At 37.1% G+C, this 14777-nt stretch overlaps 1 protein-coding gene across 4 annotated transcripts in view; it reads right to left on the bottom strand.

The window, feature by feature from the left end:
- Positions 1–326: 326 nt before the first annotated feature.
- Positions 327–14777, bottom strand: part of SLAIN1 (SLAIN motif family member 1) — a 56415-nt gene continuing 41964 nt past the window's right edge. For all 4 annotated transcript variants that reach the window (XM_008524084.2, XM_070579026.1, XM_070579028.1 and 1 more), the window contains 3 exons: positions 8554–8709; positions 3250–3532; positions 327–1411 (listed from right to left, as the gene is read on the bottom strand). In XM_008524084.2, the coding sequence (XP_008522306.2) occupies positions 1336–1411; positions 3250–3532; positions 8554–8709 (515 nt within the window). In that variant the 3' untranslated portion in view covers positions 327–1335. The remainder of the gene's footprint in view (positions 1412–3249; positions 3533–8553; positions 8710–14777) is intronic.

Genomic DNA, 14777 nt, shown 5'->3' with positions numbered 1-14777 from the left:
ATTCAAATTCAACCCCATAAAATATTAAAATCTCCACTGACAGTGTTCATCCATAAATGTGTTTTTGGGCATGAGGCTACTTGAGTTCCTATGGCCTTTCTAATAAATAGGATATAAACCTCAGTGCAAAACTAAAGCCTCACATTTCTTATCAGAACTATTGTTAGAGAAAAAAAGAAGTTTTACAAATGTGACTATTCTGTCTACCTGCCTTTGATATAAATGCCCTGTATAAGAACATAGCAACGATAACTACTCTTACAATTGTAGGGAAACATAGATATGGTATTTCTACTGTTCATGCTGCACATTCATGCGCGACCTGATATTGCTGAAATAATCTTTATTTCTGAACATTCCAAAACAGCAGTGTACACAGTAACAAATAGTAAGTCATATACCATAAGAAAGCATTCATTAGTGCAAATGGGTTTTGTAAAAGGTCTATCAAAAAGATTTATTTGCTTTAAAATGCATTCATTTCCAGAAGCATTGTTAATAAAACATTACAGTTTCATCCTCTGTAATAAAGTATTGAAAATCAATTGTGGTACAGTAGCAAACATTGCAGGTGTTAAGTGCAATGAGCTTATGATGCCATTATAAATAGGAAACCCATGTATGACAATAAATTAACAATGAAAAAGACAAGACCATTGAACTCTGCTGTCTATCTCCTTGCAATGCTTCAGATTATGTTGTGCTCATTCAACATAAAATTATGTCTCTCAAATTGCATGGTGGATTTTTGCTGATATATCCCTAGAGCTAAAAAAATAGTACCTTACCACAAAAATATTTTTATGGCACAAAATTTAAGTTGTTCCATAGTGGTTCACATAGGTGTAAAAAGAAATAGGCACAAAAAATAAAATTCCTGTAAACTATAAAAAAGTAAATCTCAAAGCATACGTTATAGAACCTAGTTGTAAATATGCAATGTATTAAAATACAGAACATGTAATGGGAAGAAGTTTAGAACATGTAAGTAAATCCAACAAGTTACTTTAAAAAACTCATATGGCAAAGAAAGCATTATTGATACATCTCAATTCTCTCAAAAAGTATTCAGGTACATAGCAGGTCTACAAAAACTTCCTAGATCTAAGTGTCAGAATACTGCAACCATGAATTTGAGAATGTTGCAGTATCTCAGGCAAATATTTAAGTGCAATAATTAGTCTCTGGTGATTGGTCCATTGAAAAACAATGCAGTAAATATGTTAAAATGCAAAAGGGAAAGAATATCCCGACATCCACTGCTACCCAGCCAGCTGGGTAACACAACCCTCATTTCCACTTCTTTCCCACTCTTTAAGGGTACAAAAAACTGCATCAGTAGCAACCATCTCTCCAGTTTCCATCCCTCAGAGTGCTGAGTGAAGACAGAGGCTTTGGAGGCTGAAGGAAACTATAAAAGGATGAAAAAAGGAAACAGCTCGTTAATAATCCCATGAGACATCACATACTGTGATCCACTCTCCCGTACAACTCCTCCACTCCAGCAGTGACAGCCTCTTGGCACTTCCCCAAGTGTACCTGTGTTTCTGGGCATTCAACACGCTCATCTGCTGACACCCAGTTCTCAGTGCCGTGACACCCAGCCCAGTGCCACGCACATTGTATGTGCACAAGTGAACTTGCAACATAAGTGAAAAACGATCAAAGGCTTAGTGTAGAAATTTTAAAATCAGGAAGAAAAAGATAAACTCCTCAATAGAAAAATGGACTAAAAAACATAAATGGTTACTTCACTGAATTCAAGTAGTAAATTAACTTGAAGAAATTTTTCACCTTATAAAAAAATCAAAGATTTGCCTATCATATTGGCAAAGAATTTAAAAAGAATAATACCCAGTGAGTGCCTAAGTTTGGGGGAACAGATCCTCTCAGAGAGTCTGGCAGTGACCACCTTTCCAGGAGGTGAGTTTGGAGACCTGTATCCGAGGGGAAATGGATGGGCCACAATAACCCATGTACCTTTAATAATGGGATTCTATTCAGCCATGGACACAACAACACAGCCCTGCGTTCACTGGGGAGAATAAGCCACGATTTACTGAATAAACACGCACCAAAAGGAAGTCTATCTGGGTAGCAGGATTATGGGTCTGCCTTTATTTACTTTTCTGTGTTTTTCAATAGGTTCTGAATTTGTTTTTGATCTGAGCACCTATTCTAATCAGGAAATAAAAAGTGAAACTGTATATATACTGACACATAAAGAAAGAAACATGACTTGTTCCCACATCCCTTTCAATCTTTCACTACGGTTCCCTCGCTCTCCTCCTTCATATCCAAATTTCTTGGAAGAGTCGTCCCTATTTCCTGCTTCCACTGTCTCATCTTCCAAATTCTCCTCAACCCACTGTTACGGAATTTTTTTAACCTCAAACACTCCAGAATATCTAGTGTAAGAAGGGGACATGAGCTCATCCAATACGTGCCCCACAAATAATCTGGGATTTTGAAAAATAAAGAAATTCTACCTGGACCATACTGAACTTACCAACATAAGCTAATAAAGCTCCAGCTAAATATTACTAAGATGCTTTTCAAACCATGAGTGTGGGGGGAGGGTGTGCGTGTGTATACATGCATATGCCTAACACATTTTTGCTCATGTTGATCAAGAGTTATTGATTCAACAAATACTTGCAGTCCTGTCCTGCACTGGGCGTAGTTCTTGGCATTGGGGATAAATAGCAGTGAACCAAAGAATCAACTACCCCTTCACGAGGCTTACATTCCAGTGGGGAGAGTCTGACCAGAAACTAATAGATAAATAGAATACACAGTCCATCAGATGGTGATAAATGCTAGGGCGAAAAAAACGGAGAAAGGGAAGGGGAACTGTCACAGGAGTTACAATTTTGGACAGACATGTCACCTGAGCAAAGACCTGAAGGGGCAGGGGGCAGGCTGTGCCAATAACATGGGGGAAGGAAAATATGAAAGCTCTGGAGATGGCACTTACCTGGTAAATTACAGCAAAAGCAAGCAGTGCCCAGGAGCGAAGTGATGGCGGAGGAAGGGAAGGGTGATGCGAGGGAAGGGGACCTGACCACACAGGGACACCCCCACCCCGTCACTTTCCAGAGGAAGGAGGACACAAGGCAGGCCATAAAGGGTGGCATGGCCTACTAGGGTTAGACTGAGACAAAGGAAAAGTCAGGATGGTTCCAGGAGCAGTTTCTAATTTCAAACTGCAAATAAAGTTAATGCAGACCAACGAACAAAGATTCTTACCTCCTAACGGGTTGTGCAATTTTGCTTCGAGGCAGGTTACTCCCATTTATTGCCAAAGAAGGTCTTGGAAGTGCGCTGCGGCCCATGATCCCAGAAGCAGCAGCTTTGTTTGGCGTGGGGATGCCCGTGTTGGAATGTAACTGTAAGCCGTTGGATAAAGGCATGTTACTGCTGCCTTGAACGGTTGGACTCACGTACGCTGTGGCTTTAAGAGGCTGTCGGACAGACACTGGGAAATGTCCCACGCTGTGGATTCTGTGTTGAAGCTGTCCTGGTGATGGAACTAGAAGAGAAAACGACATGCACGTGAGAGAAAAGCCCTACTGCTCTCTAAATCTGTGTTATATTAAAAAAAAAGCTGATATTGCTTCAAAGAGTAATATGTATGTATATAGAAGTAGATAAATGAAATAAGGGCTCCAGACAGCATTTAGTCCTGGAAAATTCTAATTTCTGACAAGACAGTCTCCTACTCTGTCAATCAGCAACAGTTCTGAGTGCCTAACTATATTTAGAACCCATTTCTAAGAAAAACCTCCTTTCCTTTAACAAATTTGATCATCTCTGTGATCGCACAGGGCAATTCTTCCTTGCCTGCTTGCAAGACAGGATTTCTTGATGGTTGCTTTGGGGATGGTTTCATGAAAATCAAACAAAGGGACAATTTAATAGCTGTAATTATAGAAAGGAAGACAGAGGTGACATCGGTAGGTACAAACAGCTTACATATAGATGTATTTCTTAAATAATTTTCATCACGACATTTAGCTATCTCATAGGCTTGGTGGAAAGATTAAATGAGTTAATCTACACATAAAGCCTCATAATGGCACCTGGCACTTAGTAAGCACTCAGCAAGTGCCAGCTATTATTACCTTGATAACAACAGCAAAATCTGTAAAACGAAGGGAGCACTCGGGGTTAAAAACCCATAAAAACTTCATCAATGTACTGGCCTAACATTGTGTATCATTTCCCATTAAAAAACACTGAACAGTTGGGCAGTAATTTTTCAATTTTATAATCCTTTTCTCCAAGGGAAAAAATTTAATCATAAATTTAACGGAAACTTAGGGACAACCTCTGCCTGCTCTTTATTAATGACTCTAGCCTTTGCTGCCTGGTACTTGAGATTCAGTTAGACAGGAACATACCTTGTTTTCTAGAACAGCCTAACTGATTTGAACTTGCTTAGCCATAAAATATACAATAAATATCTTTTTGAAATAAAAATAGGAGAAGGAAAGACAAAAAATGTCTATGGTTTTATTTACTATCTCTTGAAAACATTTCCTTAAAACATCAGTTTTGCTCAAGTATACATGAGGTGAAATCAACACAGGAACGCTGATGTATGCGTGGAGTAGTCAAAAACTTCTATGAAAGATAAGGTCTAGGTAAGATTCTGCTAGAGTTAGGTTCCCATCAAGTTCTGGGGACACAGTGAACTTCTGTTGGTTGACAAATCATCTCTAAGATCCTTTCCAACCAATTCTACAACTCCTTAATTTAGTAGCTTCTAATTATGAGTATTTCAATATATTGGCTTATCAGCTGGAACAAATGTACCATACTAATGCAAGAATGTTAACAATAGAAGAAACTAGAAGTGGGGGTATTTGGAACTCTATTTCTTGCTCAATTTTTCTATAAACCTAAAACTGCTAAAAAAAAATAATAAAGTCTATTAATTTTAAAAAATATATAAATTTGGCCCTATTTCTTTTGAAACATAATATACATACAGTACATAAATGTTAAGTCTAGGGTGCAATGAAATTTCAGTGAGCACACTCATGTAAACATTATCCATATCAAGATATAAAACATTACCACCACCTCAGAAGGCTCTCTTATGCCCCCTAGTGAATACCCCCCAAAGACAAGTGTTATTCTCACTTTTATCACCATTGGTTGGGTTATTCCTATTTTGAACTTCATATAAATGGAATTATGTAGTATGTTCTCTTTTGTGTCTAGCTTCTTTCATGAAACATGTTTCTGAGATTTATCTGTTGATGCATTGCCAAGTAGTATTCCATTGTATGAAAGTCACAATCTATACTCCTGATGATGAAAAGCTGGGTTATTCCCAGTTTGGGGTTTTACGAACATTCTTAAATATGTGTTGGTGTTCATATTTACTCATTTTATCAGATATATTCCAAATTCTATAACTATTAGGATAAATGAAGTTAGCAAAATCACTGACTACAACATCAAAATACAAAAGTAAACTACTAATAAACACCAGCAAACTGTGAAAATGTGCAAAAATGTGAAAAAAATACTATTTACCAAAAACAATTTATTTTAAAAATCAGATACTTAGGAATAACCTTAACTATAGATCTATAAAACGTGTATACAGAAAGCTACAAAACTTCACTGAGAGATGTGAAACAAAATCTAAATAAGTGAAGGAAAGTTCCCTGTTAATGAATTAGAAGACCTAATATTGTTAAGATACTAAGTCTCCTAAAATTTATCTACAGAGTCAATGAAATCCCAATGACTATCATTTGAAATGAAATTACAGAATAGTTATTTAGGAAAATAATTCTATTATCTCTCCTATACACAAAATAGATAACCACCCTTGATTTTAAAAAAAGTAGATAAGAAAAACTAGTTAAAATTAATAGACATAATCCTAATTTTACAAACGAGAAAACAAGAATCAGAAAGAATATATAATCAGAAAGAATATAATCTTGCCCAAGAGCTTATGATTAAGACCCAAACTCAAGTTTTTGACTTAAATCCTGTGTTCTTCCTTCTACATCATGCTGCCTTTCCAACTTTATCTTTGTTCTTTACAGAAAGTAAACTGGTCCAGAACTAGGAATCTTCATGCTATAAACTCAATGTTTAACTATTTGCTGGGAATGCTTAGGAATAAAAGCAAACGATGGCAGAATCCTAAGATTTGAAACAAGTTTATCACTGACCTTCTATTACACATTATCACTCTTCTCAAGTTTTTTCCTCTCATTATCCTTGGCTTACAAACAATGACTTTTCCATTTTTTTAATTTTTTTTACATTTATTAGTTGGAATTATATTGTAAAGAAGAATTTCCCTTCTTTATTTATTTACTCAATTAAGTATGAACCTATGGTTATTTATTTTATTCTATGGATTATAATCCTTTATTATTTTTTTTGTGGCTCAAATTGTCCCCGATTCGGTCACTGGGAGCTTCAAGTTGTCTCCTACATCTTTTTGACATGTTTCCATCATTTTTTGAGCACTTCCATCAAAACTGGCCATTCGGTGTAGTGTACATTCTATTCTATTCTGGGTTACATTTTTCTGGCACTCAAATCATGCTATTAACCCACACTGAGTTAGAGTTAACAAAAATTCCTAATCATTACCATATTTACCACTGTCAAACCATATTTTCCCATTCTACGCTTATACTATTGACTTTTGTACTCAAGTATACAACTGTATGTTTATCTCATGATAAATTTGGCCCATTGTCCTAACCTCCTGACATAAAATTAGTTAGCAGCCCTCTCAGCTTCCCACCATTAGTAAATTGCACTGGTTGTCTTCTGTGTCTTTACACAATCATTAATTCAAAGAATAACAGATCAAGCCCTAAGATACAACTCTATGGCATTCATTCATTCATTCATTCATTAAAACCTTTACTGAGAGCTCATTATGCACCAGGCAGCATGCTAGGTGCTGAGGACAGAAAATCAGATAAACTACGGTCCAAGCCCAGAGGGAGCTGACAATCTGTTATGGAAGATAAATATAACAACAGTAAAGTATGACACACTGAATTACAGAGGAAGGCACCAAAAATCTAATGCATTCTACACGTTTTGAGGGTACACAGGACAGTTTACTAGAGTCATCAGTGGAGGCTTTTCAGAAGGTGTGGTATTTGGCTGTACAATAATGGTAAATAGGAGTACACTGGATGAAGATGGGGACAGAAGAACAGCACGTGAGGGTCAGAATATAGTAGTGAAAAGCATAAACTCTGGGGTAAGCAGAGCTGTTTCCATCTCTATTCCTTCACCTGCATGGCCTTCGGCAAACGTTTACTTAACCTATAAAACTGTTTCCTCATCTGCGAAATGGGAACAACAACAGAAACCACCTCATGGGGTTGTTGGCAGAACTAAATAAGATATGAATATAAATCAGTTAGCACAGTTCCTTGTGCAGAGTAAATGTCATCATTTTGTCTTTAGGAACTAAGACACTAAAAGAATGAAAGAACATCACATGTTGAGGAAATACCACTTGAGCCCCAAAACTGGATCCAAGGGAGAAGGGCTACAAACCACTCTGGGTGCAGCCTTAGATGTCCGGTTGAGGACTCTCGGCCAGCACACTCTGAACACACTGCAGGCTTCCCAGGTTTGGGCACCTCAGTAATGAGACTGGGACCTTGAGTCTGCCTCCCAGGGGTCAGTCTCAGACTTAACCCCTACTACCCATACAGACAGCAAGAGCAGGAATGGGGGGAAAGAACCTGGAACTACCGCATCCCCACCCAAAGTGAAAATACACAAACGCTAGACTTAATGCTCACTGCACTGCTCATTGCTCGGTAAAACGTACAGAGAATGAGTCACAGACCATGAGTACGCTGAAATGGAGTGGATAAATACTACTTTAGACACTCTAAAATATAACTTCATTTGTAGGGGGGGAAGCTATAGACTGGTGAAAAACAAGACCAAAGTAACAACTAGACAAAAGTGCTTTCTTCAGAGTAAAGGTATCAAGTAGATACCTAGGAAGAGGTAGATCTGCAAAGAAAATAGATTATTTTTGTAGGACGAGTGGACAAATTAATCACCATTTAGTGCTTCTACTGCTATCCTGGGATATAAAGGATTACATATACAGTCATGCATTGCTTAACAACACGGACATATTCTGAGAAATGTGTCGTCGGGTGATTGTGCTGCTGTGTGAACATCATAGAGTGTGCTTTCACAAACCTAGATGGTAGAGCCTACTACACATCGAGACGATATGGTACTAATCTTATGGGACCACTGTCATAAATGGGGTCCATCGTTGACTGAAACCTTCTTATGCGGCCTGTGACTGTAATTTACTAATTATTAATTGGTAACATGGGCACTGGTGAAAACACTACTCAATTGTAATGACAAAATACACACAAAAAAGTCACAAGACAAGGAAAAAAGTTTCCTGTAATGATCTTAAGAGAAAAAAAAGAAAAAAATGGAACAGCAAGATATACTTGTCATGGCATCACAACTAATTAAAAATTACAAAAAATTAAAAATTGCTAGACTTACTACAAGACTGTATTCTTGAAATTCCATTTCCAGCTCCATGCAAGCTTGAGTCAAAGCTCTGACTATTTCGCACGGTGACTGGAGAACTAATGTTGCTACTAACGGTGGTTGTACTTGGCATCCGAGCTAGATTAGGCATACTTCTTCGGAGCTTATCTAGAAGAGAAAAGAAGGTTACTAAGTTAAAAAGAGCAAATTTTATGCAAATTTTAACACTAGCTTTCAAAAGTAAATACTAATAGAAATCATATTTTGCTCAGTAAAAAATAAAAATTATCATGTGCATTATGAATTGTATAATAAGCTAATATAAGATTGATCTCCTGTACAGGAAAACACAGTATCTCCAGAAAGGTTTCACCAAATAGCCTGTTAAAAGAAAACACACATTGCGGTCAGCCCCATGGCCTAGTGGTTCAGTTTGTCACGTTCCGCTTCGGTGGCCTGGGTTCACAGGTTCAGATCCTGGGTGCAGATCTACACCACTCGTCAGCCATGCTGTGGCTATGACCCACATACAAAGTAGAGGAAGGAAGACTGGCACAGATGTTAGCTCAGGGCAAATCTTCCTCAGTAAAAAAAAAAAAAAGAAAGAAAACACATGTTCTATAAAAAGAGGTGAAGACCAGCTAATCAATTAGCTATTTGTTCTTATACAATAAGTGGATGAATGTGTATCAAAGCGATTTTAGAAAATAATACAGCCATTTAGTCTAAAAAAAAAAAAACCCTAGAAATTGTTACATGTTAATAAAAAAAACCTAGAAGACTCAAAACCAACACTTACTGAATGTTTTGCTGGCATATCAAAATGGAAGAAACTATTAAATTTAACTTAGGATGTTTTGAGAAATCCACTCATCACATCAACATGGCCACATTAACTTCTGGAAAGTTTTAACTCTCATGAGTATGCCACCAAACGTTTGGAGACTTGAAAAAGAGAGAATGCTTCCATTTCTTTCTCCTTGCTAAGGACATCTTCTGCCACCAAAGGGCAGCAGAGAGTCACACACAGATCTCAGTGTCGCTGAGATTTGAAATCAGCTGCAGGACTGCAACTCAATAAGACAGTTTCTCTCTATTAATACACATCCTCCAAAAACTAAAGTACGTACAGCAGGTCACTCAAGCTCAGAAAACAAAGGATATATCTGAATACTAAGCCAAAACCCATTCGACTTCAAAACCAGATTCATTTCTTTCTCCCCTTCACACACGGCTCCTTCTACATAACTTACATGTACTGATTTGTAGCCCTGTCCAGCCACTTACCTAATCCAGAAGTCTGGGGAATCTCCCAAGATTCACCTCCCTTCTTCACTCTTTACTCCAAATCCTGTCAATTCCGCCTCATAAATATTTAATGAATCTTCCACACCTTCTAGTTTGGACCTCATTATTTATCAACACATTTTCACAAAATCCTCTAAATTGGTCCAAGGCACCTTATCTTTTTCCTCCAATCCATCTTCCACACAGAACAAGTTCCACTCTTCCCAGAGAACAAACACACACCTACTCATCTCTTGTTTAAAAACCTCCAATTACTCTCCCTCACCTTCATCTGACAGCCCAAGGCATCAGCTCTACATACTTCTCCAGCCTTATCTCCTGCTACTCCCACCACTCAGCCTTCTCTCCGACCATAGTGGGCAAATGAAGTTCCCAAACACTCCACACTCTTTTGTACCCGTGAGCGTACTGGTCCCTCCACTTGGACACCCTTCCTCACTTTGTGGAATGAATGAATGAACAGGGGAACAAGTATTGACTGTGGGTGTACTAAACACCAGATGCTCTAGAAGACATTGGGGATACCACAGTGGATTAGGTATAGTCCCCCATTCTCACTGAGTTTATTGTCTAGACAAGTGTCTCTCAATCTTTTTTTCCCAGTATCAATCCTAAGGAGAAAAACTAAAATAAATTTAAAATTATATTGAGTTTGTCCAAAATGAGAGAAATTAAATATTAAAGAATAACATTTTGAAAGACTGGGTTAAACTCTGGAAGACCACAAAGCATTGTAATATCTCAGATGTTTTTTACCCCCCCAATTCTATAGGATATTTTTATCTTTATTAATATGCACCCCAAAACACTAAAGTACACATATCACGACACTCAAGTTTGTGGTCATTTTCTTTCAAGCTCAGTCAGAAAACAAATGATACACTTGAATACTAATCCAAAATGTGTTCAACAGCAAAACCAAACTCATCTCTTCTCTCTTCCCCCTCACGCACGGCTCATGCTACATTACTTATACCCATTCACTGCAGCCCTGTCTAGCAATTTTCACCTCCTTGGGGTGGCCTAGGGAAAAGACAGAAAATTTATAAAGTATAATAAATATATTATAAGCATAAGAAAGTATAATAAATTGTAAAGACCACTATGATAGAAGACCAGAAAAAGACTATTATATCCACCTAGCTAACTTTCACTAAGTCTTTAAGATTTAGCACAACTATCCCTTCCTTAGAGAAGAGTTTCTATATACCTCCTAGCTGAGGTATCTATCACTCACACGTTTCCTTACTCCCTGTGCACATTTCTAGAGTAATAGTGCTCACATACTACCACTGACTTAGATTTCTTGTCCATTTTCCTCATTATCTCCTTGAAGCCTATTTTTAACAACCCTATGTCTCATATTCCCAAATTCTACTGAAGCGCCTAGACCCAAACAGCAGGCATTTAACACATTCAACAGATACTGTGTGTTGACAGGGGGTATGTGGTAGGAGTGAGGAAGTAAAGAGAAGAGAAAAGTCTTAGAGCCTTCATCCACATCTTTTGAACATCATAATAACTAGCACGAAAAAGTGAGCCTCTATCAATACAAGACTAAATTATTTGACTATATATCTTTAAGTAGCAAGAAGGCATAGGAAAATAAATATATGCTATTGCTTAGGAAATGAATTGAGTTTCTCCATTTCTTTTCTAAATTTCCCAACTATTTACTATAAAAGTTTTCTCATATATAGAAGCGTTGAAAAGTAGTATCATAAACGTGTAAGTTTTCCACCTGGATATTACTAGTTCTTTTCATTTTGCCACATTTAATTCATGTCCATATATACACATCTGTTTGCTGTTGTTAAACAATTTAAAGCTGCAGATATCTTGACACTTTACCCCTTAATACCCTCTCCCTCAGTTTTAATATGGTGCGATGACTTTGATTAAGCACATGGAATACAATGTCCTCCTGATATTATGAGCTTTAAAAAATTAGTCATCGTGACATTCTTTAGCTGCCACTGTTTTCTTTTAAATTTGTAATTTGAATATTCTCAGGTACTTTGAAATCTCAGGTATCTCCTAAGAATAACGAAATTCTATAGAATCACAATACTGTCATGACATATAAACAAATTAATAGGTTTTAATAATCCATACACAAAAGTTTCCAAACATCTCAAGAATGTGTTTCATAAGCATTTCCCCCCATATCACAATCCAACCAAGGTTCACACGTTACACTTGGTTGTTATGTCTCTAATCTCTGTTAATCTAAATGCATCCATCTTTAAAACTAATCTTTACTCACGTTTAAGCATCACGTCAGTTTTGCATAGCTTTAAATCTGAATTTAAATCTGAAATATTCTCTTTAAAATAAAGCCTTCCAAGTGTAAATATTTAAGACACTAGTCCTCTGGGAGCTAAGCTGTGATCTCCAAGCTGTATCAAGGACTATCTGGAAATGAGGTACACTTTCCTGTCAAACTATCAGGAATACATTAATGGCCATATATACTTTAAAGTTCAAGGAATCAAAAGTAATATTCTATTTCTAGCTTCACAAGAAATCAGCTCTCTCTCTTCAAGGACTGAGCTGCAGCAAGAAACTACAGAACAGACCAAGAAAAGAATTCCAATGGGTCTTCTCATATTAAAGAAGCAGCTAGACTCACCACTCTATGGAACAAAGACTAAGGAATCCTTAGGAACAAAGGGGATACTTGGTTACCCACCAAACAGCGAGATCTAGACCTCCAGTCAATACAGGGTCCAGGGGAGGTCCTCAGACAACACTGATAACATCATGCTATCAATGACCCCTGCCAAATCCTAAAAATTACCATTAATAAAGACCCTGCAAGATTCAGTCATTTTTCATATCTGGCAAATCATTCCAAATACATTCCTTTTAATTCTATGATCCCCAGAAGTCTTCCAAGAACTTTTTAAGAGCCATCTCTTTTGAACTTAGGCAGCGTAGGAGCTATGGAAGCAATGAATATACATACACATTTCTGGTTTATTTTTAATTATTTTAAAATGGATCAATGATTTAATAATTACTTTCTCCTATCTATATTATTTTAGTAGTTTAGAAAAATATTTGATAAATTAGTTTCAAAGTCACCATTCTCATTTCACAATTTTATTCAAGTAATATTCCATGGTAATAAATGAAGGCTCAAATATCTGAACAGTATGGTAATAAAAGTTAAAAAACAAAGAAAAGAGAGGGAGAGACAACCTTCACTTTCTCAGCACTTGTACTCCAGGCAGTGTCATAGTCATTATTTCATTTATTCCCTAAAACAAGCTTAGGTTGGGAGATATGTACCAGATGATTTATGTGCAATTATACCTGTTTTCTAAGGAAGAGATATTATTTTGTCCACATTTTGTAGCCAAGGAAATCAAAGCTTAGAGACATGAAAAACGCGTGAAAGCCCTCAGTGGTAGGACAAGACTAGAACTCAGGGTCTACTGGACTCTAGAGCCTGTGTTCTCAACCACTGAGTTCATTAGTAAGAAGTCCAATCCAGAAAAGTATTGTTTAATTCCGTTTTGCTTTGCATGTGGAGACCAGACCTTTTAGGAAAAACACAACTACCACAGTTGGACACTAAGCTGTGACATGTCTCCACTTTCCTAATAGGAATCATCACAGCACAGGTTCAGGGAAACCTAATCCTTTCCATAATGGTGTTTAACGTAAGGTAATATCACTTTTCTAAGGTAGGACAATGATCTCATTGACAATACTAATCAAGATGCAGAGCTAGCATCTGCTTGACAGGTAGGATATGACGTTCTAAGGCACCTGACAAAAACAAAAACCTTTAGAAAAACACCTCTAGGTGCCCTCTCCCTCAATTTTAAAATGATGCTATGACTTTCACTGAGCACATAGAATACATTGTCTTTCTGATATTATGAGCTTTAATAAATTAGTCACTATGACATACTTTAGTTGCCAATGTTTTCTGTTAAAATCTTTTGAAATCTGAAGGTACTGAAAAAGACGGAATTAAAAACATAAAACTTTATTTTCAAATGATCTCTCAATTAGAATGAATGACAGAAGTACAGAGAAAGAAAAGGTAAAAATTAAAAACATGATAGCAGGTGATCATTAATACAATTTGTATTTGGTGGCCCGGCAATATTTTTAAATAACCTGTTTGATCACTTCTGGGCTGAGCACTGAGAAATGATGCTATAAAATAATTAAAAGCTATAACTACAAATATGGTTTGTTTCTCCATATTACATGGGATTTGTGTGTGAGGGTCTCACTGATCATTAGTACGAAAACATACTAGGCTTGGAATATCACATGATTATTCTCACTATAGTTCTTGGAAGTCAAGGAACGTAACTCTTGAAAGTGGGGAAAGAAGATAAATGATGAAGAGACAGAGAAAAATACAACAGAGAATGACACATGTTGCAACTCACCATGTTGACATTAGGACAGATCAACTTCTCATTACCATGCCAAACATCAGCCTCTATATCCCTGCTGCTACACAGGTCTTAATTCTAGATGTTGGGAAATAAGAGGGAAAGACACAATCCAAACTTCCCCTAAATCTGGAGGTGCATGAGCAGCATCCTTTCCAAGCATCATCGTCCATGCTTACCATCATCCATCATTCTGCACTAGGAACATGCAATGAGAGACTGAACCTTGCGGGAAAGGTGAGGAAAGATGCAACTCAGTGCCTTTGATTCCATGGAGCAACACAATGAACTCCTCAACCTGCACAACCCTGCCCATCCTACAGCTGGACCAGCAACAACATAAAGATGCTCCACATTTATGATTCATCCTGTGCCAGCTGTATCATGGCAGGGGTTTTTTTTAAACTATAAACCTATAAATCTGGGACATGTAATCAGAAGCTGGTTAATTACAAATTTAAATTTAGACCAAACTGATAAAGGTCTTGAGGAAGTACTTAATAAATC

The sequence above is a fragment of the Equus przewalskii genome, chromosome 16 (assembly GCF_037783145.1).
Source record: "Equus przewalskii isolate Varuska chromosome 16, EquPr2, whole genome shotgun sequence".
NCBI classification, from domain to species: Eukaryota; Metazoa; Chordata; class Mammalia; order Perissodactyla; family Equidae; genus Equus; species Equus przewalskii.
The sequence above is the reverse complement of the archived record's forward strand: the minus strand, read 5'-3'. Positions and strand labels throughout refer to the sequence as shown.